Raw genomic sequence first — 26,635 nt, forward strand, 5'->3', positions numbered from 1 at the left:
TTGATTTTCCTTTGAATTGTATCCGTGTTTAAGTAGCATTTAAGTAGATACTTGTGTTTAAGTTGGTGTTCAGCGGTGGCGTTTTTTACTTTCTAATTTCCTAGTTGCAGTGTTGTTTGAATGTTATGTAAATTCATGTTTCCTTGTTCCTTACTTCTTATATTATATTTTTTGTTTGTGTATTTTGTTTTTCCCTTTATTTACCCCTTTGTGCATTTTTAATCTTGGTAAATAGGGTAAAAATTAATTATTATTATTATAATACAAATAACAAAGGGTAAAACAATGAGGAACTATTTTAAGATAGTGAATTTTTTTCCTAAATGGATATTGTTGCGCTATAACAAGAGAGATTAAATATTTTTTTGGGTTTTAATGCTGGTGGTGTATTTCATTATAAGAATTACTTTATATCTATCTGTGCTTTGCTGATGGGATCTCTTTAATATAGAGCCGAAATACTCATTTAAAAAACAGTTTCAGTGTCGTAAATAATTCCTCACTGTTTTACCTTTTGTTATTTGTATTATTGACACATATTTCACAAGCCTATTTGAAACTACCAGGCTATTACGTTGGAATATATTCTGGGGTTTCAAATTACCCCGTACATGTGTAGGAATTTGTTTATTTCTTCTTTATCGTCAAAATCCCCTATAATGGGACGTGTTTGTCAAACTCCTCCATAATGGGCAGGATTATACGAAGAATATTTGAAAATATGTTAGAAAGACTAAATAATACTAAAACAAATACCCACAGTTTTCATCCGCTAAATACTTGTCTGTTTGAAGTGCTGCTAGGGCAAAGGTTATTCCCTCCAATTTAATTCGCCCGTCTCTTTATAGCCTTATCGTTTAATTAATCGGAAAGAAATTGACTCTAAAATATAATATATTCCTTTTCATACAATGGAAAACGAATCTTTAGCTTTCATAAAGGCATGAATGAATACTCTTTTTTCCTTTTTTTAGAGTACCAATTTGACAGTGCTTATTGGCTCTTCACTCCGATTGACCATAAATTCTACAATAATAAAAATCAGAGTCTCAATAAAAAAAAGAAAGGCAATAATGAAAAACTGGAAAACCCATTTCATTTAATAATTTCACCAACTTCATTTTCAAAAATATGTAAGCACATTGAACGCTCAAGTACATAAGAAAACACAGAAGAAAAAGAATTATCTGATATATAGCCGAGTCATAGGTTCTTAGAAAATGGATTTCATATATAAAGTTTAAAACGAGTATTTTTTGGTTCCAGACGCCTCAGTAAGACACTCCCCTCCCTGTGGCACTAAATATTGACTGAGTACAAATGATATGGGTAATTACGCAAAAAACGCACATTTTAATCTAGTGTATCTCCAAATAATTTTGGAATTGGAAGTTCGGCGATCAGTTGGAAAAAAAATGAATAGAAATAATCAGCTGATCAACTTTGTTGTTTTTGTTTTTGGTTTTATGTTACTGTTTTATTTTGTTATTATCTATTGTTTGCTCTCATTGTTTTTTTTTTTTATATGGAAGTTATTCAAGGGTAAATTTTACAGGTAGCTCTAGCACCGGAACAGAGAATACAAGCATGACTCAATCTTGTTCCCCAATGTCTGGTTCAATTCTTGGCCCACTGCCAGTCTTTGGTCAACGAGCTACTGGAATGTCCAATTCTCTTCAAAGTAAGACATAACATATACCATCTTAAGGACGTTATATAATCAGGTTAAAAGAAACATTGAAAGGATTGTAAAGACTAGTTAAATTAAAACATAAAGGTTGTTTAGTTTAGGATATGAAATCTGCGACAATCAGGAAACGTATACTCTTGATCTATTATTATTGTTACTATTATCACAGGCGAACTCATAAAGCTGAGTCGAGCCTCAAGCTACAAAGGTCCATTGTAAGGTCCATTGTAACACTCAAATAAGGTCCATTGTAACACTCAAATAAGAGAATAAAGCACCAATAGACGTTGAGTTAATGCTACCCCTCGGACGTAGCATTTCGAGATGATGCTTCCCTCTATTTTTTCCTTTTTTACAAGATCCTTCCTTTTTATGGTCAAGATGTCCACTATTGTTTTATCCCATCCCAAGAAACACAACCACCTAATTTAGATCGGCATTGGCAATACTCATTTTTCAAAATAAGGGTCACTCCTCAACGTGTGTTTTCTTACCCCAGCGTTGATGATTCATATTTAAAGCAAGATTGCCCCCCCCCCCAGTATGGTTTATTTTAGCCAATACTAACATACCATTACTGCTCAGAAGCTGCAAACGACAGCCAGTAGCATTAACAGTAGTAGGTCATTATTTGTGCCCAACACTCTCAAGGGGCACCAGGAACAAAGAGAAGGTTCTTATCACTAACCCCTTTTCTAAACGTAAGCCGGACGCGTTTTTTTCTTTTTTTTTTTGTGGGTGTGTTTTCTATCAAAGATTACTGACACGTTTCGATCAATTTAAGTATAAACCTTAGTATTAAATTCGTATGAAGGTGAAGAAACTAAAACTGTTTTAGTCACAAAAAGGTGGCTTTTGTGTGAAGTAATGTAGCTATTGTCGATGTGCTATCGTCTCACTGACGATTTCTGTTCAGAGTTTATTTTTCAGATAAAGATATATTATCGTCAGTATAAAATTGTAGTCTTTTAAAATCTTCTGGGTCTTTAAGAGAGTAAGGCAAACTTTCTTTGACCATATTCAAAGTTAAAGTCCTTTTTTAGGCACTGATAAGTGATAAAATTACCTTCCCATTGGCTTGAATGGGCAGAACCATCTGGCGCTATCTATTTTCGTATGAAGTCTGCAATATAATAGATGGCGCTGATAGAAAATTAATAAAAGTTTGATTTTATTTTTTAAGAATAGTGATGTGTAAGCTGATAATTGTGAGGCCCGTTTTATTTTTCTTAGGAAATGTTATTAGAAGTTCTGAAAAGTGTGGCAATTTTGTGCAACAAACGCAGAAACAAATCAATTTATGATAGTGTGTAATTGTATATTTTATCCCATCTATTTTATGCAAGGTTTGCTACAAATAGATGTCACGGATGTCAAATAAATTTATATTTTCAAAATTGTTCAAAGAATAATAAAAGTACGTAGAAGAACCATACGTTGCTATTCGAATATTATGATTATTTTTATTTATTATCTGTTAAAGTAACAAATATAAAATTGCGTAGCATAAAAAGAGAAGTCAAATCCACTTTCACTTGGCCTATAAAATAACTCTATTCCACCGATGCTCGGGTTTAATTACGTCCGCTCTAAATTTAATAGTTTTTTTTTAACATCTGGAAAGGTGTCTATAATGTGGTATATCATGGATAAGCTGCTTTGTCTTTGCTATAAAAGTAGTCTCAAAAGGAATCAGTATATCTTTAGAAGCTGTTTGGTAAAGCCCCATTTTCCATTGTCGCGAAAACTTTCTAAGAGACGAGGGGTTACATTAGCATTATACTGCCGGGACGAATAGAAACGGTTTAAATGGTTCTTGTTGGAAATTTCTTACGATTCCGAAGGCGGGAACAGAAATAGTGAATTCTATACTCTATCTAATATTGGTAGCTTTTTCAATGATCATGATGCATGTTGATGGCTTTGACATGAAAGATTAGCCCAGTGTATGTCAAAGCCCCACGAATTGATTTGCTTCAGTATTTGACTTTGATGGATGTAGATGGCTTTGACATGAAAAATTAGCCCAGTGTATATCAAAGCCCCACGAATTGATTCGCTTCAGTATTTGACTTTCCTTTTTCTACAATGAAAAAAGAAATCAGCATAAGACAAAAATGATAAAACAAATGCAAAGGGATGGCTTGAATATATTAAAAGCTATAATATAAATTAAAAGCTTAAATAGATAGATTACTACGATTTAGTTTTTTTTTTTAATCCAAGCAACATTTTTTTCACAAAACTTAAAACTGGTGCAGGGAAGAAAATTTTTTTGTCAACCCCTTGGTTTTCTTATCTCATTTAAGATCTCATGAGAAAAAAAACATATCATGGTTTTATTTTTTTTATCTGCATTTTTTAGCCTTTTTTTTTTTTTTTTTTCTGAATTAGCAAGATTTCCGAATTCGTGTTTCCGAATTAGCGTGTTTTCGAATTCAATTGTTTGTGAATAATTATGTGTTATTAAATTCAGCTTAAAATAACAGATAACGGACAAATTACCTCTAAAATAATTTATAATACATAAAACGGTATAACATTGTTGTCCTTTTTGCACTTGTTGTAACATGAATGGCTTATTGTTTTATGTTATTTGTTACATTGAAACGAAAATAATAACAAATAATATTCTCATTGATAATCACTGGGTTCTGGTACAGACTGGTTCTGTTGTTGCTAGATTCCCTTTAATTTTAGATGGTGTTCATTTCAATTTGATGAATACAATTTTTGTAATCCAAATCAAAGACAATCAAATTCAAGATGTCAAACTTACGAAGACCCTTAACAGAATGTGGGCCAAAAGAAAGTTAGTGTTTTTATTTATGAGTTTTTCAAACTATTTGCTACTTTACTCGCATTGGGCAAGGAGGACTTCTTTATGGCGTTTGGTATACGACTACTCCAGGTCTTCGGTGGAGTGGCAGACAACGGAATACACTATGCCGCTCTCTTGAAAAGAAGGTGAGAGGCTTTCAGTCATCCCTCGATGAGCTATGGATATTGGCCCAAGATGTTCTGACTTGTAAATCAGCCGTTGCTGACTTACATACCTCCAGGGGTGGGAGAAACTAATTCTTAAGTAATTTACTACGTATCTTTAATTTTTGTTTAATTGTGTACTGCCCTTCAAACCCACTCCTCTATAATTCACAAAGGAGAAGCTTTCCCTTCTCCTTTGTAAAGGAGAATGAAATGCCCTTCAAATACACTTTTGTATAATTTATACAAATGATTTACAAAGGAGAAGCCAGCCCTTCTCGTTTTTAAAGGGGAATGAATTGCCCTTCAAACCCACTCCTCCATAATTCACATAGGAGAAGCTTGCCCATCTCCTTTTTAAAGAAGAATGAAATGCCCTTCAAACACACTTTTGTATAATTTATACAAATGGTTTACAAAGGAGAAGCTACCCCTTCTCCTTTGTGAAGGAGAATGAATTGCCCTTCAAACCCATTCCCCTATAATTCATACAAATCATTTACAAAAGAGTAGCTCACACTAGCCTTCCATAAAATAAACTAGCTTATAATATATTTGTAGAGATTAGCAATAAGGCACAGATAAGGCTCAGTAATTCAGAATATTACATAGATACTGGCTTACTAATGATGTTAGAAAAAGGGCAGAAGGGCAAGTGATTTAGCTTAAGGACTAGCCTCAGCTCTTAACACCTCAGAGTTTTGAAGAAGTACAAGAAAATACACAAAATCTAAATATTTTAGTCTATAAATTAGCTTTCTAAAAATCACGTATAATTATTTCTTTAGTCCCAGCAACGCCTTCATTGGTGCCAAACCTGCAAGTGTCATCAGCCCAAACGGGTGAAACACCAGTTTTAGGTGAAAGGCAAGCACTGCCACCACCTCCAGAACTTACAACTACTGCAGTTCCATCAACTCATTGTAAATTGCCAGTGCGAACTAGGGAGAAAAGGTTAGCTTTTTTCACATTTTGAAGATTTTTATGCATGGTATTTTGACAATTAATTTTTTTTTTCATTGTTTGTGCCTTTTATGTATTATTTCTAAATTGCTTATAAATTCCTCAGACAAAAAAAAAATCCTTTATGATATAACGCCATATTACTTACATAGTAGCACCATATGGGATATATGGTGCTACTATGTACCGTCTAGGGCTAGTACCGTCTTGGTACTAGAGTACCGTCTAGGACTAAACGGAAAGCAGGTTGTCCTCGTCTGGGGTGGAAGGAGGCCATAAAGATAGATTTAAAGGAAATAGGAACTTCCTGGGAGAGTGTAAAAAGGGAGGCTTAGAATAGATTGGGATGGAGGAGGAGCGTGCGTAGCTGTGTTGGCCTCAGGCGGCTTGGTGCTGCGGTGAACTGTTAGTAGTAGTAGTAGCACCATATGTGACAGCGTTGTGGATAAACTCGCATTTGAAAAATTTCAGAGCAACAGTTCAAACTTGCTTTATGCAAGACTATGAAAACGGCACAGCTTTGTGCTGTGGTGGTCTCGGGTAGTTAATGCCTCAAAAGTATGCTTTTAGCTTCAAATTTTAAACATACCTGAGAGACACTTGGACTGGTTCTTGTGGGAAGGGAGATATTTCTAAATGTGCAGCTAATAGGGCAAATGAGGTATGGCTGCAGAAACTAAGAAATTCATTCAAGATGATTATTCCTAGTCTAAATAACTTATAACCTGTAAAAGGAAGTGCAAGTAAAATTTCCCAAATAAGAATTCCGGCAGTAAGACCTGTTCGAAGTAGTAACCTGAATTACTAAGTTGAATTTTTTGGTGTGCAATCCCAAAGAGATGATTGCTGCTGCAATAGAGTTTGACCACTTTGTTTGACTTGTACCAAGTTTAGTCACGTGATGTACACGCTTTTACTAAGTACAAACAAAAGGTAAAAACAAAGAGAAGAATAATGTAAAACAGAAAATATTTAAGATTTTTTAAGATTAAATATTTAAATTAAGAAAATATTTAAGATTCCAATCTTGACACCCATTACATTGCATTTATTTACTCTACAAGCTAATCTAGAAGTTTTTTGAGTTTGACCTTTCCTTATTCTTTTTTTTTGAATTGAGAAAAGATCTTGTGTTTTATTGAAGAAGAGAAGTTTACCAGACTGAGATTTTTTTGGATTGCTTTTTAAGCAGATGGGTCTGGCCTTTGATTCTCAGTTTTCGTTCTGACGGAGTTTATTGGTCAATAACAATTAATGAGTCGTGGACACGTCAACCAATGAAATTCATTCTTGTTTCAATAGCTCAGACAAGACATAATTAAGGGCTAATTTTGGGAAATTCCAGTATATTAAAAACTCTATTAAGAATAGGCGAAGTATATTTGAGTTAATCAATATATATTTATTGCTGTATTGACCTATCAACTTTTTGTGTGTAGTTCTCCAATAGTTATACCTATTAACACCCTTTTTAATTTTTTAATTTCAAATTTAATTTTAGACTTAGCTATAATGTTGCAAGAAGTACACCATCTTCTCCAACAAGGGAGAATAATAGAAGATCTATGGATATTGGAAACTCCACGCCCGCAAGTAATCCTACGCCAGATGCCAGTTCACTCATTTCTCATCGAAGAAATAATTCTCATCCAACTGAAACCAGTATACTCGATAGTCAGACACCTAAAACACCTGAATTGTAAGTTTTTTTTTATGTTGATATTAAATTTGACCTTGCTTTTTATTTTTTAGTCAAACAGTTCGTTGTAATGAACTGTAAGTAGGGAGCAAAAGAATCGACTTATTATACTAATTACAAATATACAAGATTCATTGAATTTATCGTTACCCATCAAAGGCTACGAACCTGAAAAAAAATTTGCCTGATTTTCGAAAAAAAGGGGAGGGGGGCGGTAATACCCCCTAAAAGTTATAGAATCTTAATGAAAATCCCACTATCTGATTCAGCGTATCAGAGAACCCTACTGTAGATGTTTCAAGCCCCTATTTTCAAAAATGTGGAATTTTGTGCTTTTTGGCAGAAGAAAGATCACGATGCGTGTTTTTTTTTGTTTTTTTTGTTTGTTTTTTTTTGTTTTTTTTTGTTTTTTTTTCATGGATGATTGTATCGATCCAATGGTCCTATAATATAGGGAGAGGGCTCACTCGAACGGAATTAAAAATTCTAGTGCCCTTTTTAAGTGACCAAAGAGATTGGAAGGCAACTAACCCCCTTCCCATGCCATTTTTTTCCGCAAAATCGTCCTATCAAAATTTTGAGATAGCCATTTTGTTCAGCATAGTTGAAAGGTTTAAAAACTATGCCTTTGGAGATAACTTGACCCCCATAGCCCATGGGGATAGCTCTTCAAGTTAAACAATTTGCCCGTTGTTTATTGGAAAGTATAGTATAGTATTTGTTATTGGAAACTTATCGAACATTTTTTAGGTGGGAGATGGTGAATTTTCTGCTGGGGGGATTTTCCACGGGGAAAATTTTCCATGGGTTGGGAATTTTCCAGGAGGGAGAAGGGGTTCAGAGAAAATTCTACGCTGCGAAAATTTGCCAGTATAATTATTCAAAAGTTCTTTTTGTTTGTTTTACTATATCTTTGCCGACTGAATTTCACATTTTGTGATGTTAAGGGAAAATCCGGGGTAAGGTGATGTCCGGGGTAAATTTTCACCGGGATTGAAACGTCTAGAGGATCTATCCGTGGGGAGGTGGGATTTTTCTTTGGAGTTGGAGCCGGATTTCTCGGCTTTATTTAAATAACCATCAGAAATCAAATTAAAAAAAACAAACATGTTTTTTCAACTAAAGTAAGGAGCAACATTAAAACTTGAAACAAACAGAAATTAATACGCAAATCAAGGAAGTCACCCCATCCTCAACACCTCGCTGTTTAAGCTAATGTTTGAATTTTGTCCCAATTCCTTAAAAACTACCCCTGAAACACAAGGGGTGTTCAATTATAACAATAAGAAGATTCTTTTTAAGCACTAAACAACTTAAGTGGGAAGAGCGAGGTGTTGAGGAGGGGGTAAATCCCTTGATTTGCGTATTAATTTCTGTTGGTTTCAAGTTTTAATGTTGCGTCTTATTTTCAGTTGAAAAAATTGTTTTTCTTAAATTTAATAAATATATAAAATGGCTTTTTCCAATATTTTTTGTATGCTGGGCTCGTCTAGAGGAATAACATTTGCATTGGGTTGCCCTTAAACATTAACCTTGCCTAATATTACATATTCAAGGAACAGTAATCAAAAACACTAAAATACCTTCCAATACCTCTTCCTATATTTTGGAAAATACATTTTTTGCTGGTATTTTCATTGATGTCTTTTTTTATATTCTCATTGAAAAAAAAAAAAAGTACAAACTTGCCCCACCTCCTAGATTTTGAAAAATACCTTTTTTTTACTGGTATTTTCGTTTATAAATACCTTTTTTGGTATTCTCCGTGAAAATATTAAAAAAAAACACCAGTTTTCCCTCCTCCCTAGACTTTGAATAATACATTTTAACCCCTCCAACACTAAATTTTGATGAATTAGTGCCACGGTTGCAAGCCGGCCAAAGCGACTTAGAGTAGTCTTTAAGCGAATATACTTTGGTGCGCAGTGCTTAGAGTATATTAATGGTCTTGTAAGGCATAGATTTTGGAAAATACATTTTTAGAGGATAATGCTTAGGGTATATTAATCGTTTATTCTTGAGCCACCCTTGTTGGTAAATAAGCAAATATTTATGAATGATATGTTTTTCTTGTTTTTAACGTTGTGCTTGTCCTAACGTAGCTGAATATTGGAATGGCAAGTATTTTGAAAAGCATATATCGACACTAATTCGTTCCCACCCATTATCTGCTAATGTTATATCTTCGTATCCTTCGCCGGACGCATTACACAGGCTGTAAAACTGCTCTTCCAAGTTTTTATGTTCTCTAATAAAAAAAAAAAAAAAAAAAAAAAAAAAAAAAAACTCAAATCTTGACTCTAGTTGGTCGATCATAACGTTTCCTTTGGAAAATTGAACATTGATCAGCTCCCTTAATTACGCCTAGGATAAGTTATTGAGGCAGTCATTTTATTTAATTTTAATTTATCCTCAACTGTGGCTATAATTTGGCTCGGGCATTGATTATCGCTTAATTAAATCAATTTTTTGGCTGAAATTGGGCATAAAATAGTTTTTAATAACAGCATAAACAATTTTTAAATAAAACGGTTTTTAATCGACAATTAAAATTTGAATCTCTGTTTATGCTTGTTCTCTGCATTTAAAGGTTAATATAAACCTGGACAAAGATTAATGTAAACCTGCATTTAAAGATTAACCTGAACAAAATATAATTTTTTAATCAAAACTTTTTTGTTGTCTTATTAGCTGACATACTAATTTTGAAAAATTTCTGAGTCCATCTGAATTTTAGAAATCATCCGAAAATTGTCTGAATTCAGTTTTTAACGAATGTTCATTATTCAGGTGCTAAAACCTTTTTGAAATTTCTGTGGTTGAGTAAGGAGAGGTTTCTTCATATTTACTATAGAATATGGTAATATATGGTAATTCACCATATATTATGGAAGAGCACCCTCATATACGAAATTTCTGGGATTGAGCATCGAGGGGTTTCTTCATTATTACCATATAATATGGTAATATATGGTAATTTACCATATAACATGGTAACATATGGTAATTTATAGTATGGTATAGAAGAGCACCTTAATATTCGAAAGCTCTTTGAATGAGTACGAAGGAGTTTCTTTGTATTTACCGTATAATAGTCTTATCAGAAAATTATAATTTTATAATATGATTAGTCATATATCCGTTTCTGAATAGTAATATATTCCTGTTTAGTTTTTCACGGTTGGGGGGGGGGGTCATTTTTTTCCCGGTTATCAATTATTTACAATGTTTGTTTTACGTAAATATTTATATTTATTTATTTGTTTTACTTTTGTTTCTTTTGAGTTACTGTCTAAGTAATATATATCCTCCCCTTCTTTACAGGCCATAGAGCCTTTAAGGGGAAAAGAGTCGTATGACTTTTTATTTGTGAATATGATAGGGTTTTGTTTATTTATTCGTGAACAAAGACTTGTTCATTTCCTTTTTTTCACGTTTTTGTTCACGTTTTTTTTCAAAATTCCTTTTTTGTGAAAAATATTTTGAAAACGTTTTTTTTCCTTTCAAAATATATTCCCTTGTAGATACATTGCACTCTACCCATACAAGCCTCAGAAACCGGATGAGATTGAGTTGAAAAAAGGCTCACTTTACAATGTTATTGAAAGATGTCGAGACGGGTGGTTTATTGGAGAAAGTATAAGATCTCGGCAAACTGGCGTTTTCCCAGGGAACTATGTACAACCTCTTCGAAATAGAAATGGAACCTTAAACTCCACTTCACCCCGAGATTTTATACAGAAAAATCCATCAGTAAGTAAATTCTTTGTTTCTTCGTCAGCTGCTTCAATATAACATCAGTTGTTTATTAACAGCAATAGCGTGTAATATGTGTTTAGATTTAAAGCTCGGGGGGGGGGGGTTATTATTATGTGTTTTCAGAGGAAGGGTAAATAAAAGTGCGTTTTTATGCTTGCGTATTTTAGGTTCAGTGTCTAGACGGTGGGTATTTTTATATGTTTCTCCATTTTCTCCAATTGGTATGTTTCCTCAGAAGCTCTTGGAGGAATTATTTCCGATAGATGTAAGTCCCTCTTTCTTCAGTCATTTTTCATTTTTGTCTTAATGCAGTTCAAAACTTATCAAACAGAAAATATTAAAAAGAAAAAAAATGAAAAAATGTGAAACCAAAACGACTATGCAACGGACAATATGATTATTTTTTTTTTACACACAGAAGCTTTGAGACGCTAACTCATGTTCCCATCGCAGGTTGTTGGTACTGTTAGGATTTCTACTAAAAGCAGATCATCTCTTGAGAGTTTCTTCGACTTATTATAAAGTAATGTCACTTGTGCTGGCCATTTTGTTTCCTGCCTGTGGCTTAACCGCGTTATATATTAGGAATCAGGTACTTCTACCACAAGCAACTCTGTGTAGTGGTCAACATAACTGTGTGCATTCCTTTTTCATCCCACTTTGTTCAGAGCTCCACTCATTTTCTCCATTCTATTAAGGTGGAATTGTCTGTCTAAACTCTTCCTATGACTTCTTCTTACCTCGTCCAAGAATGTTTGGTGTCAACTGGATTGCTGAAACCACAATTTAAGACAACCTCTCATACTTTAAACGTAAAATGTGACCTAAGAAGCTTAACTTTTTTTATAGGCCAATATTGTGGCCTAAAAAAAAAATTCTTTTTTTATAGGCCAATATTGTGGTAATGAACGGTAGTCTTCATACAATTAAATGTTTAATGTACAGTCGCACAAACGGGCTTCTATAACTCTTTTTAGACAAATCTTCGGGCGTATCTTCTAAAATTTTACGAAGCACCTATGTTTCGTAACCACACGAGACAACTTCGAATGTCATTTCTAGTATCCTAATTTCAGTTCTAAAATCTATTTTCCTGTTCTTCAAACTTCGACTGCAAAAAAAAAAAAAAACATCATACGCCTTAGCTAATGCCCATTTTACATCTATAATCCAGCTAAGTTTCTTACTACTTGTAATGCTGCCGAGATTGGTGAAGCTCTTTACTTGGTCACTTTTTTTCGTACCTATCATCGCCTGTTCAACTGATTTCCTGGTTCAAGCGACTTTTTAATTTTAATTTTGAAAGTTATTCTCGTATGTTGAACCCTCAAAACTTCAGAATCCTCATTCAATTCGCTAAGAATTTTGCACCAAACCCTCAAATCATCGACACAACCTAGTTCTAGGAGAGTTTTAACTTTCTGTTTGATACCCTATCCTCCAGTGGTCCAACGTAAATGCTTAAATTGTGTTATATTTAGTTTTCACTCCGGCTGCAAATTTAGTTCTCTCATTTTTCGATGGTTGAAGCTATCAAATGGGTTTATTGCACGCAAAGGGGGGTGGGGACTAACAAAACATGGGGATGTTATCTAATATTCTGTAAAAGACTTTTTAGGTGCCAAAATGGATATTTTGGTGCCCATTCTGGTGTTGCTTGCCATTCGATGATATGTAATTGTGGGCGGGAAGGGGGGGGGGGGGGTAGCCAAAATGCCTCATTCTAGTCTCATATAAATAGTTTTATCATTGTATTTGAAATTACCAATGGATCTAAAAAAAAGTGTACTAGCCGCCATCCTTCTCCGTCGCCTCTTCAAAACGTTTTGTATTTAATTCAGAAATCATTAAGAGAAAATATAATGATTATTGAACTATATTTATTTAAAATAAAGTCAGATTCTTTCAATCGTGATAATCAGGACGTAGATCAAAATCTGAATTTGTTGAGTGTAGCCCTGCGTAGGAGGAGTGGTTGAGTGTTTCTCGTGTTTTTCCTTTGTTCGTACAATTTAGTTTTTTTGACGAATTTGGTCATTTTCCCCGAAAACCCAGCCTTTACAATAGTGTCTGTGCATTTCCCTGCACATGTTGGATTATCCTTAGTCATACACATTTGATTTTCTTAACGCTATATTATTACCTAATAATACTACCATATTATTATCTTTACCGTTCTTACTAAAAGATATCTCATATGTTGCCTTACTGGTGGGATCATTCGTAAATGAAGGATCTCAAAACGGACATTAATATCTCAAAATTTATGAGGTTACAGCAGACTGCCATCCTCTCCATGGATATGTTATATGGTGATATTTGACTTTCCTCGGTAAATCACGAAAAAGAATAACAATTGGTATTATGTACTATAGATGTCAACAGGAGCGTCATCAAATAGGCGGACACCCCTTCCCAAATGTTTCCAGCCAGTCGAATAAAAAATTGGATATGATAAAATAGTGGCGAGAACTCCCCTTATTGTACTGGCTTTTTTTTTATTATTGGGGCAAGGCATTAGTTTCAGTTATAGCGTTAAGAAAGGCGTTAACAAAGGCTTTCAATGAAGGAAAGAGTTCTACGAACGTCTCATACGTCACCATACGCCTTTGCTATTGATAATCACGAACTCTATTTCCAATGTTGCATTTTCTGCATGAAACGGAGTTACGATACGATAAAATAGTGGCGAGAACTCCCCTTATTGTACTGAGGTGCAAATTATTTTAATCTAGTACATTGATGGCTATCGTTGAAAGCCTTTCTATTTAAGAAATTGGTATATGCACGTGAAAATTTTTTTAAATAAAACGTAAATTCAGATATTGAAATTAGTAATGAGTGTTAGTTTTCTATACTTAAGGCGAATCTTCACTCAGATATTTTAAAGTTTACAGTATTCCACCGATTTATCTTTATGTTTTATCATCGGAGTTGTAACTTAGTTATTCAGTTTCTTTATGTTTTTGTTTTTGTTATGTTCAGTTTCTGTTTTTCGTTATGTTCAGTTTCTGTGTTTTGTTATGTTCAGTAAGTTTTTTGTTTTTGTTATGTTCAGTTTTTTTTTTTTTTTTTTTTTTTTTTTTAATGTTATAATGTTACAAGGCAAACAAGAAAAAGGTTGTAAAACAGCTTTGACAGTCTTTGTAACATCTAGATCTTTATCATTTACTGATTAAGATAAAGATAAATGTTTGGAGAACATAAGAATATGGCAGTTACTATTATTTATCTGATAAAAAAAGGCCCAAAGGGTTATATGTATACATCTTTGTGTACTATCCTAGGGGTCGCAATTTAAAGTCTTCCAGTGTTTTTTTGTTTTTTTTTATCTTATTTATTTTTTTTCTATCTTTTTTTTAGATACAATATTGCAAGGCAAAGAAGAAAAATGTTCCAAAATGGATTTGGTCTCCTTTGTAACATTGCCCTTTTTCCTTTTTTTTTTTTTTTTATTTTATTCAGGCTTCCTGTCAAATGATTAGTCAGATCATAATATATTCATTTCCAATTTATCACTTTTTGAATTATGTGTTTTATTTCTCACTAAAATCATTGGAAACTGTTCAATGTGCGTACTTACTACCGCGGTGCTTTACGTTCTACCACCATATTACCTCTGCCTTACATTTGAATTACATTCAGCCCCTCCCTGGAATTTCTGTTCGACTCGTAAAAATTTAAAACGAATTCATATAAGTATTTTGTGATTTTGTAGCTGAATTATACAGTGTTTCGATAATTTTGAGTCTAGGAATTTTCACTGAATTGCATTTGGCCCTCTTTGGGCCAGAATTGTTGTTTTGCGCTACAAGATCCCAGCAAATACCGCGGTGCCATACCACACCAACCTTACATTTTCTCAGTGGATCAAATTCAGTGATCATTTGATCAGAGATGTTCAGTGGAAACTAGGACTAATGATTCTTTTGCACTTTCGTAAAATTTTTCACGCTAGCGCAACTTTAGACTTAATGTTATATTACGTTATCTTACGTAATTTTGTCCGTATCGTAGGCAGTGCCAAGTAGACTCGAGTTTTACTTCACACTCTAGGTTAATAAAGTTTATCTTGTCCTGTGGAAAAGTCAACATAGTAGCAATGAAATGGAATCAGACGATTAGCAGTTAAAGAATGTTGCAAGTAAATTGGTTAATTTTTTCTAGAAAGCCTTTTTACGCTTGATCTGAGCCTGAATCTTATTGATTAGTTTACTTATGGGGATCGAGAGGGTTTTGTGGATTTTACTTTAGTCTAGTGTGAAAGAACTTCTTTAAATATGAGAGCTCGTACTTAAGGTTACGTAACTTACCAATTAGAGTACGTAGTGTGAAAGCCGCTTAAGAATAAGTGTGGGTGTATATGTGTGTGCGCTCGTCATGCAAGCTTCTTTCGCATCGCCGAGCTCATGGGCAGTGCAAAGAGGCACTCAAACCACTTCTATGGCATACGGAGTTAATGCAAGGCTGTGGTAAAAGTCATCATGCTATAAGGTTAATAACGTTCTTGTTATTACACTGATGTGCAAAATTTTTATTGGGTTGACCCAATATATGTAATGAATATTGTATGTACTTTCGTTGCAGGTGTATAAATGTTAATATCCCCCCCCCCGCATTCTTCTATGAATCTGATCAAGATTTACTTTAAATCTGTTTATGTGGAGCTATGTTTAATATCGTTTTTTATTATATTTTAATTCCAGGCTACTCATCAAGAAAATATTTCTCACCTGGGAAACTCATCTCCTATCTTAGCCCCTCCTAAGCACAACCGAAGACACACAACGGCACTTGTTCCAAATAGTCGTCGTGGCAAAGTCAATGCTCCAGAACTTCCACCAAGGACCTCTTTGCAAAAGTAATTTTCTTTCGTTTTTGAATTAGGATTTTTTTTTTTATACTTTATACAGGTTGACATAGGGGCAAATGATAAAAAATTTCAGCTAAGTGACTTCAATATTCTCAGTACGAGTGGGGTGGGGCTTTGGGCTCTGAAAATTGTGTTTGCAATCTTTTGAAATGTTTGTGAGATTAAAACTGTTTCCCTAAATTATGTACTGATTTGTCCTCTGGCATATTTTAGAGATATTTTGACCTCACACGCTTCTCTCTTAGAAGTGGAAACCGAAATTTGAAGGATCTTTCTATAGCCTATTTAGAGGACTGTAGGTCTGTTCTTGAAAGTCTCATTCACGTAGCCCTACAGCCTCTCAAGCAACTGAATTTTCAGGACTTTTCTAGGCTTCGGAGGAAGGAGCGTTGAGCTTAAAAATTCTGCTCATCACATACTTATAGTAAAACAAACGTCACCCGTCGATTTTTCTTATTGACTATTTCTGACTAAACTTCATTGAAGTGCACTTAAAAATTGACGACGGAAAAAGAAAAATAACAGTCTTGAGAAAAGTGAGAAAAATAAAAGACGGTCAGTCACATCATTTTAGCTTCAATTTTGGACGATTCAGACTATAGTTTATGTTACTACTTTCTTTTTCGACTGAGAAGCTAATGCTTTCCTTCTATAAGATGTTTTCGATATGCTTCTCAATACCTTACTTGTTCTAGTTCTTCTTGTGGCAGTCAGGTTTTTCCACCTCATCTGGCATCGATGGTCTTAGAGACTTCATTGTACCATGTTTAGCGATCTTTTGCCGGCTGCTCTGCAACGTCAGCCATTCAGCAAACCTGCTGTGACCAACCTTTTTGAAACCTCTGATGTGTTGAAGATTTGACTTGACCAAGTTCCACTAGTTCTTCCTCTATCTTCCTTTGCGCCTCTTCCAGAAACTATCAGCCCCAACTAGAATAATTTGACTTGACAGGTACTCACATGGTTCCGCAATACATTGCCCAACCGTTTCAAACGGCGTTCTTTAATAGTGAGGACAGTATCTCTCTGAATATTGCACTTTCGACATAAATCTGCGTTAGAGATTCACGTTCAATCACCTTCATCGTATTCTCATGCTTTAGCTCTACTCACGTGTTTTGCCTTCGTAGAGGAGAACGGTGCGGACCTGTGCCATATAAATTTGAACTTTCATTCGGACACTGACTTTGCGGTGATTCCAAAGGGGTTTTGGAAGGAGGCAAAGGCTGTCTACGCGTTTTGTATTCTCTGTTGTTTATCAGCATCAGAAGATCCATCAGTAAAGAGCTGTGAGTCTAGGTATGAGAAATAGTTGACTTTCTGCAGCTGAACTTGATAAAGTGCAAATTATGCTCTGGCCTTGGGAAGGCATAGGGGTTTTGAGCCCTACTCATGTAAATTTCTGCTCGTCTTGAGTTTGACTCGGTTATTAATTGTAATTTCTGTTCGTTTTGGGCTTCATTTATTTATTGATGCTGATTTGTGGTAGTTTCACACTTGTTAGATTATTTGGTTTTTTTTGCTTATTTTTTGTTTAATGGAGTTCTTTACTTTTCTTTGAAAAACATATTTTGTGGAAAAAGTTTTTAAAATTAATTTCAGTTCGTTTTATATTGACATAGTCTTTTCAGAGAAAAGAAAATAATACTTTAAATCTTTTCGTTTTTTTAAGAATTTATAGTTTGGCCTGCTATTTGTATGCTGGAGAAAAATTTTCAGCAATTTTTAACAACATTCGCCCTTTTAAAAATCTGGACACGAATAGTAGTGTTTAATTTTGTTTCATATCTCCTCTAATTGACCTGAAATGGAAAACTTGATACCATTCGCAAAAAAATCTGTTTACTTTCTTTGATAGCTTGGATACACTTACGCTATTTTGAGTTGGTTAAATTTTAAGAGCAGAAGCAGCCCCGAAAGTTTGAACATTAAACCCTCAGTCGTTCTTGGGATACTGCTGAGATGCCTTATTGGGAAATAGCATTAATAGAGTGCATTTTGATTTAATCTTATGTCAACATTTAGTTTTTAAACATAAAGTCAAATGGAGGGGGGGCGTGGGAGGGGTTTTAGTTTCCCTCCAATCACTTTCGACTATTAAAAAGGGCATCAGCCCTTTCTATTTTCAATCGAATGAGCCCTTTTCGAAGTCCCTACGACAACTCCTTCGATTCAAAGGGCCCTGGTCTAAACAACAACAACAACAAAAAAAAATAGTACATTATACCCACATCGATCTTTACTATAAAAATGTCAGGCCTTCCAATCACTTTTGACATTTAAAAATCTCACTAGGCCTTTCGATTTCCAATCGAATGAGCCTTTTTTGAGTTTCTACGACAACGCTTCCTATACACACCTTATATGCCACCAGGGCCTAAATTACAACCCTTACCCTAAGGGCTGTGAGGATGGTTGTCATCCTCTAAGACATAATTTCCAGAATTTTCAACTACGTTAAACAAAATGGCTATCTCAAAATTTTGATTGGATGTTTTTAGGAAAATAGTGGGCGTGAGAGGGGCGTTAATCTTTCTCCAATCACTTTCAACTATTAAAAAAGGCACTAGCCCTTTCAATTTCCAATCAAATGAGCCCTTTTGAAGTTTCTACGACAACGCTTTCAATAAAAACCTTATATGCCCCCAGGAGATAACTTACAACCCTCACCCTGAGGGCTGGGGGGTTGTCATCCTTAAAGACCTAATTTCCAGAACTTTCTACTACGTTGAACAAAATGGCTATCTGAAAATTTTGATTGGATGTGTTTGGGGGAATGGTGGGCGTGAGAGGGGGGTTAGTTACCCTCCAATCACTTTCAACTACTAAAAAGGGCACTAGCTCTCTCAATTTTCAATTGAATGAGCCCCTTTTGAAGTTTTTACGATAACCCTATCATTAAAACCTTATATGCCCCCAGGGCATAACTTACAACCTTTGCCCTGGGGACTCTGGGGGGTTTGTTATCCTTAAATACTTAATTTCCAGAACTTTCAACTACGTTGAACAAAATGGCTATCTCTAAACTAATTGAATGTGCTCGGGGAAATGGTCACTCACTTTCGACTATTAAAAAGGGCAATTTCCAATCAAATGAGCCCCTTTTGAAATTTCTAAAACAACTTTCTATATAAACCTTATACCCCCAGGGCTTAACTTACAACCCTTCCTCTGAGGGCTCTTGTGGGGTTATCATCCTAAAAGACCTAGTTTCCAGAACTTTCAACTACGTTGAACAAACTGGATATCTACCAATTTTGATTGAATGTGTTTGGGGAACTGGTGGGCGTGAGAGGGGGGTTAGTTGCCCTTCAATCACTTTCGACTATTAAAAGGGCACTACCCCTTTCAATTTTCAATTGAATGAGCCCTTTTTGATGGTTTTCAGAAAAATGTCTTTATGTCTTTCAACATCGCTTTTTATAAAAACCTTACATGCTCCCAGGGCATAACTTACAACCCTTGCCCTGAGGGTTTTGGTGGGGGGGATGGTTTGTCATTCTTAAAGACCTAATTTCCAAAACTTTCAACTACGTTGAATAAAATGGCTATCTAAAAATGTTGATTGAATGCGTTTGGGGAAAAAGTGGGCGTGAGAGGGGGGCTAGTTGCCCTCCAATCACTTTCAAATATTAAAAAGGGCACAAGCCCTTTAAATTTCCAATCGAATGAGCCCTTTTTCAAGTTTCTACGACAAACATATCAACAAAAGCCTTATATGCCCTCAGGGCATACTTATAACCCTTGCCCTAAAGACTGTAGGGGGAATGTCCTGCTCAAAGGTATAATTTCATGAATTGTCAACTGTATGTAGCAAAATAACAATATAAACATTTTTAGGAGGTGCGTTTGGGGAAATGACATGCGTAGAAAGAGGTTTAGTTTCATTTCGAACCCTTTCGACCGATAAAAAGGGCACGAGCCCTATCGCTATCCAACTAATGGGGCCCTCGTCGAGTTTTTAACGAAAACACGTTCAGTAAAAACCTTATATGACCCCAGGGCATAACTTCCAACCCTTGCTCTGAGGGCTGTGAGGGAGTGTCCCTCCTCAAAAACATAATTCCTTTTTGGAAATCCACAACACTGAACAAAATGAATATCTAAAAATTTTGATTGGATGTGTTTGGGGAGAAGGTGGGCGAGAGAGGGGGGCTAGTTGCCTTCAAATCACTTTCGACTATTAAAAAGGGCACTAGATCTTTGAATTTCCAATCGAATGAGCCATTTTTCACGTTTCTACGACAAAGATTTCAATAAAAACTTATATGACCCCAGGGCATAACTTATAACCGCTCAAAGGTATAATTTCGTGAACTTTAATTGCGTGGAACAAAATGGCTATCTCAAAATTTGTAATAGAAGTGTTTGGGGAAATGGTGGGCGTGGAAGGGATGTTAGTTGCCTTCCAATTACTTTCTACTAGTAAAAGGGGCACTAGCCCTTTCAAAGGGCCACGAAACGTAGATCAGCACCGCCGGTTTGGACGTTAAGGATCTAGTCCCGTCATAATTACTTAGCCATTTCAATTTCTAATCGAATGAGCCCTTTTTGAAGTTTTTACGACAACTAAGTTTTTTCTATAAAAACTTTATATGCCCCCAGGGCATAACTTGCAACACTTTTCCTGAGGGCTGTGAGGGGGCTGTCATCCTCAAAGACCTAATTTCCAGAAATTAAAACTACGTTGAACAAAATGGCTGTCTCAAAGTTTTGATTGGATGTGTTTGGGCAAATGGCGGGCGTGAGAGGGGGGTTAGTTCCCCTCCAATCACTTTTGAGTATTAAAAAGGGCACTAGCCCTTTGAATTTCTAATCGAATGGGCCTTTTTGAAGTTTCTGCGACAACGCCTTCTATAAAAACCTTATATGCCCCCAGGGCATAATTTACAACCCTAGCCCTAAAGGCTGTGGGGGAGTGTCCTCCTCAAAAAATAATATCTATCTGGAAATTAACTACGCTGAACAAAATGGCTATCTCAAAATTTTGATTGGATGTGTTTGGGAGAATGATGGGCGCAGGGGGGCTAGTTGCCCTCCTATCACTTTCGACTGTTAAAAAGGACACTACCCCTTTGAATTTCCAATCGAATGAGCTTTTTTTGAAGTTTCTACGACAACGCCTTCTATAAAAACCTTATATGCCCCCAGGGCATAACTTAAAACCCTTTCCCTGAGGGTTGTGGAGGGTGTCCTCCTCAAAAACATAATTTCTATCTGGAAATCAACTACACTGAACAAAATGGCTATCTGAAAATTCTAATTGGACATGTGTGGGGCAATGAGGGGCGTGGGGGGGGGGGCTAGGGGTCCTCCAATCACTTTCGACTATTAAAAAGGGCACCAGCCATTCCTATTTCCAATCGAATGGGCCCTTTTTTGAAGTTTCTACGACAACTCTTTCGATACAAAGTGCCCGGGTATGGAGAAAAAAAAAAAAAAAACATTGTGCCCACATCGTTCTTTACTATGGCAGCGCTATCGCGCTGCCTATGATCCTGAGTGTTTTGATCGTAGTATTTATAAGAATTGTTCTTTGGTAATTTTTATCATACAGTTCTCCTTTCTTAAAGTAAGAGAGAAGGACCTGATCCAGGATTCTTCAATAATGCCTTCAAGCTCTTCAGCAGTTACCTGAGGAAATTGTAGTATTTTTCGGGGGGGCATTTTCACCGGGGGAGTTGTAGTTCTTCAGGGCCTTAAGCGCTTTGAATATTTCGTCTCTGGTCTGGTCTATCTTGATATTTATAGAATTCTTTTGAAACTGTATGGGAAAGTATTAGGAGAAGAATATGGAGGTTGGTTGGGCAGGGTCTGAAAGTGGTCCTTCCATCTTCTCAAACGCTCCTTCTGACAACTAATTATTTTCCAGATCTGTCTTTGACCACTTCTGAGACATCTGCTTTCTTGCTCATGAATTCTTTTAGAATCTGGTAAAGCTCGCGGGTGTTATATATGAACGCGCTCCTTCCTCTAACGATAGGCAGCACCTTCCCACATTTGACGGCCCTCCAGACGAAGAGAGCAATTGACCTATCTGCACAACTCTTTTGTTTCTTCTTTCGGGTCCCTCACATTTTGTCTTCGTTCACAGACAGCTCTAGCGGTAATCCAGTGCTGTCGCTCGATTCTGGTTCTACCTAGATTTTATCGGTAGAACGATGGCTGGCGTTTACCCCCTCCCCCAGCGATTATCCCCGGAAAATACCTCCCCCCCCCTCGCGGACAATACCCCTCGAAAATAGCCCCTCAGAAAATACTCTTCCGCGAAAAATACCCCCTGCGGAAAATATCCCCCCCGGAAAATACCCCCACGTGGAAAATAAGGCTTCTCAAATTTGAGAATTTTATTTGAGTTTTATTTTTTTCATTTCAAATTCATTTAATTCAAAAACAAGACATAGCTTTCGTGGGCAAAGCCCAAATATGATGTCTCTTAGTCATAATTAGCAAAATAAAGATGTCTGATAAAACTTCGTCAGACTAAAATAAACTAAACAATGAAAACACTAGAGATCATTGTAATATTTCACAAAGCTTGGCACAAAGCTTTTACTGGAGCGTATGGTGTTACAGTGGATTGGGGTCAGTTTCGGAACCTTCTCAGCCACTTCCCTGGGGAGACGAGATCTTTTAGGGACAAAAGGTGGGGGGAAGGAATGATCGGTAGATCGGATGTTGAAGGAGGGAGGAGCCCAATCTTTAGCATAATTTTTCTCGGCGGCAAGAAAGGGATTTAAGTTTAAATTCCTTGAGGTAGAAGGAGTAAGGTAGAGGGGAACCGCCATAAATGATTTGCAGTGATCTCTTCTGAACTCGTTCTATTTTATCAGTTTCATCCTGGGTAAGGGCAAAGTGCCAAACCGGACAAGCATATTCAGCTAAGGGGCGGATGAAAGTGTAAAATATTAGTTTCAGCTTGTCCTTAGGAACTTGAAATTTTTTCTGTGTTTTTAGCATTTGGATTGCGCCGTTAGCTTGTTTTACAATTGTCTTTGTATTCTCCCGCCATGAGAGGTCAGAAGAAATCACCACACCAAGTAAAGATATTTTATGGCTTATTAGCTCGGAAGTAATAGGAGGCTCGAAAGTCAGTAGAGTATGCTGAAGAAAAGAATATGTTGTGACCAAGGCTTTGTCCTTATTCATGACCATATTTAGTTCCGCCACCTCTGAGGCAACTTGGTCGATGAAACCAGCAGCATTGTTCTTCGAATCCTTATATACGATTTCCCTTAAGGACAAGTCGTCAAGGTATTTCCATGTGTCCTCCAGCTCAGCAGCAATTTCATTAATCATGAGGAGGAAGCCTAGCGGCCCGATTACAGTTCATTGTGGAATTCCACAAAAAAACTGGCAGAGAAGTGGAAAATTGGTCTTTATACTTCTCAGTTTGCTCTCTATTTGTTAAGAAACTCTTGATGATTTTAATAATAAAGCTGGGTATATTTTTTTCCGCCATTTTTTCTAAAAGGATTTTGTGATCAACAAGGTCAAATGCTTTTCTGAAATCAATTGCAATTAAATTTATCCATTTTCCAGGTTCATCCAGGTGCTTAAAAATAAAATCAATTAAATTAACAAGGTAATGAACTGTCGAACACTTAGGGATGTTACCAAATTGCTTTCGATCAGTTACTTTCAAAAGATATTTTTTCAGCCATGCGGCAACAAAGCTTTCGTATATTCTGCTAAAAACTGACGTAACTGTGATCGGCCGGACACCAGAGAAATCATTAGCTGCTCCTTTCTTTGGAATGGGGGTTGGAAATTAATAAACCCTTTCTTTCATTTCTTTGGAAAATATCCTGTTTTTGTTATATTACTTAAAATTATCTGAAGGGGAAATGATAATTCTTTAGCAAATGCTTTAATGAGAGCAACTGGAATGTCAAAGGGGGCAACGGAAGTTCTTTTTAACGAAGAGAGTTTACGGATTATAATTGCCGATGAAATATCAGCAATTAAATTATCATCTGAAGGAGTAGTTAAACTTACTGGAGGATCCTCGGGTGGAAGAGGGGGGGGGGGTAAGACTGCACAATTGAAGCAAAATGGGTCTTTAAATCATTCGCAGTTTTCTCTAGAGGCTCCTCCTTCATGAAGTCAACTGGTTGAGAACTTTTGCCAGTCAAACTTTTTACTTTACTGAAAAACTGCGACGGCTAGGACTCCAAAAGATGGTCAGCTTCATTTTCATAGTAATTTGCTTATACCTTTTTGATTTTCCATTTTATTTGGTTTGCCAACAGTTTTGCTTTGTTCACTTGACCTTTTCGTATTAGGTGCAATTTATGTTTTATCAGTTGCTTTATTTTTGAATTTACGTATGGTTTATTACGTATGGTTACGTATGGTCGTATGGTTTATCAACAGAATTTAGTCTTACGTTCGGGAAAGCACTCGAGAAATTTTGAATTTACCTTATTATGGAATTCTTCTACTTGGGAATCTAAGTCTTTAGCTGAAGAGATCGCTACCCAGTTTTCTCTCTTTATCCAGCCACCGAATTGCAGCAGACCATGGTCAGTGATCGGCCTGGTCAGTGAGTGTATTAGGTGCAATTTATGTTTATCAGTTGCTTTATTTTTGAATTTACGTATGGTTTATTACGTATGGATACGTATGGTCGAATGGTTTATCAACAGAATTTAGTCTTACGTTCGGGAAAGCACTCGAGAAATTTTGAATTTACCTTATTATGGAATTCTTCTACTTGGGAATCCAAGTCTTTAGCTGAAGAGATCGCGACCCAGTTTTCTCTCTTTATCTAGTCACCGAATTGCAGCAGACCATGGTCAGTGATCGGCCTTGAAGTAACTTGGGTTACTGAATATTTAATTTTTACTTTTTCCAAGGGGTTCCACTGTAACATATAATGATCACTTCCACCAAGTGGTGCTAGATTACTTGGATTCTGGTAATATTCCGAAAGATTAGTCAGGATTACATCCAGAAAAGTATTCCCCTTAGTTGTTGGGAAATCGACTAGAGTTTTAAGGTTAAGTGACCTTGCCAGCAATTTGCTATCGAGTTCTTTAGCATCTCCTAGTATTACTACTCCAAAATATTGCTGAGTTCTCTGGACGTAATCTTTCGATTCCTGCAGCTTCTCCCAAAAAGCTTTTCTTGCTGCAGCTGGCTGACCAGATGAATAATAGAAAACGCACACTGCTACGGCAGAGAGCGGCCTAGGGAGTCGCTTAGGTTGGGCTTTGACCCAAATAATTTCATCATTATCTTCAAGAAAAGGTATATTTAAAAGCTGAGATTTAAAATATTCGTGCACGAGTGTCATAATTCCTCCTCCTTTTTTCCCAAGAGGATGGTCATCAGGCCGAAGTTTAATAAAAGAAGGAATGTTAGGAACCCTCAATAAATTAAGATCTTGCCGGTGGACCTCGGAAACACAGATAACGGAAGAGCCAAGAATCTGAGCCGTAGTCTGAAGTTCAGTAAATTTCTCTAGATTTGAACTTTTGGCGTTGCTGTAAAGGAAAGAAGGAAATACGCAACGTTTGTCGTAAAACTCCCGGGGAAAACGTTTATTTTGTAGTATCTTGCCCCCTATCATGACTGGAGCAGCAACAGCATTATTTAAACTGAAGTCACCAACAATTTTTTCCTTCTGCAGGGTAAGGGGTAAAGAGGAGGGGGACTAGAATAGGGACGGGGCTGGTTGTTGATTGGCTGTTGATGAAAATGGATAGGTGGGGAAGGAGAAGGGAGGGGGTCTAAGAGGCTGTACTGTTGGCCCCCTCGTCTCGACAAGTTTTTTTTCACCGCCTCGGGTCTAGGATTGTTGCTTGAAGCATTGCTTCCATAAACAATCTGGCTATGGCTTGGCATGCTGTAATCAAATACTGGATCATGGTTAAAACGAGGCAAACGGTCAAAATGCTTAAAAGGCACTGAACGATTAACGGGCCATTTTAAATTACTAACACTATGAGCCAAACTGCACAACTTGTTGGCACAAGCCATCATAGGGCAAAGATCGACATGATCGAAATTGTAATTTGTTGCTTTGCACTTTTTCAGTCTATATTTTCGGCATATATGCAGAAATTTACAATACTTTTTTTGTCGCAGGAATCTCCTTCGAAATACTTGCACACTTTATTTACACGGGAATTCTTTCGTTGATTTGGTTGTTTCTTCTTATCATTAACGTTTTTGCTTTCATGAATAAACGGACACTGTTCACCAAGTTTGCATGTACCAGTTGATATAAAAAAGAAATACTTTTTCTTAGTTTCTCGTCTTTCGGTGATTCCTAGTCCTTCAGCAATTTTCACCACAACGTCACAGCTTTTTTCAAATAGCTGTAAATTCAGAGCGTCGATTTCGGTCTGTTTCATCGATAGGGACCGGGCTTGAGATTCATTTTTTTTCTTCCATGCTGTGAATCTTTTTTTTCAAGTTGCAGGATTAAATTGTCTTTTGAAAGGCAATTCTCACAACTTTTGGGGCAATTTTGAGGGGATGGGTTCTCCAAAGGCGGGGAAAACATATTCTTGGGGTTAACGACAGCGTATGCAAGAGTATCAGCACCAAGGTGCTCAATTACGACAGCCATAACACATGAGCTGCATTTCCAGTTGGGGGTTTTCTTGCCGTAATACTGGTGTGGTTCCAGCACAGGGGGGGGGGGGGGTGGAACCAT

General features: G+C 36.3%; 1 protein-coding gene across 4 annotated transcripts in view; it reads left to right on the forward strand.

Moving 5' to 3' along the window:
* Positions 1-26,635, forward strand: part of LOC148953473 (E3 ubiquitin-protein ligase SH3RF3-like) — a 207,187-nt gene that overhangs the window by 132,670 nt on the left and 47,882 nt on the right. For all 4 annotated transcript variants that reach the window (XM_089088552.1, XM_089088551.1, XM_089088554.1 and 1 more), the window contains exons 6-10: positions 1,556-1,681; positions 5,464-5,629; positions 7,140-7,337; positions 10,862-11,090; positions 15,803-15,957. In XM_089088552.1, the coding sequence (XP_088944678.1) occupies positions 1,556-1,681; positions 5,464-5,629; positions 7,140-7,337; positions 10,862-11,090; positions 15,803-15,957 (874 nt within the window). The remainder of the gene's footprint in view (positions 1-1,555; positions 1,682-5,463; positions 5,630-7,139; positions 7,338-10,861; positions 11,091-15,802; positions 15,958-26,635) is intronic.

Source organism: Artemia sp. Qi Xiang Cuo, chromosome 4, assembly GCF_049724085.1.
Source record: "Artemia sp. Qi Xiang Cuo chromosome 4, ASM4972408v1, whole genome shotgun sequence".
In the NCBI taxonomy this organism is placed as follows: Eukaryota; Metazoa; Arthropoda; class Branchiopoda; order Anostraca; family Artemiidae; genus Artemia; species Artemia sp. Qi Xiang Cuo.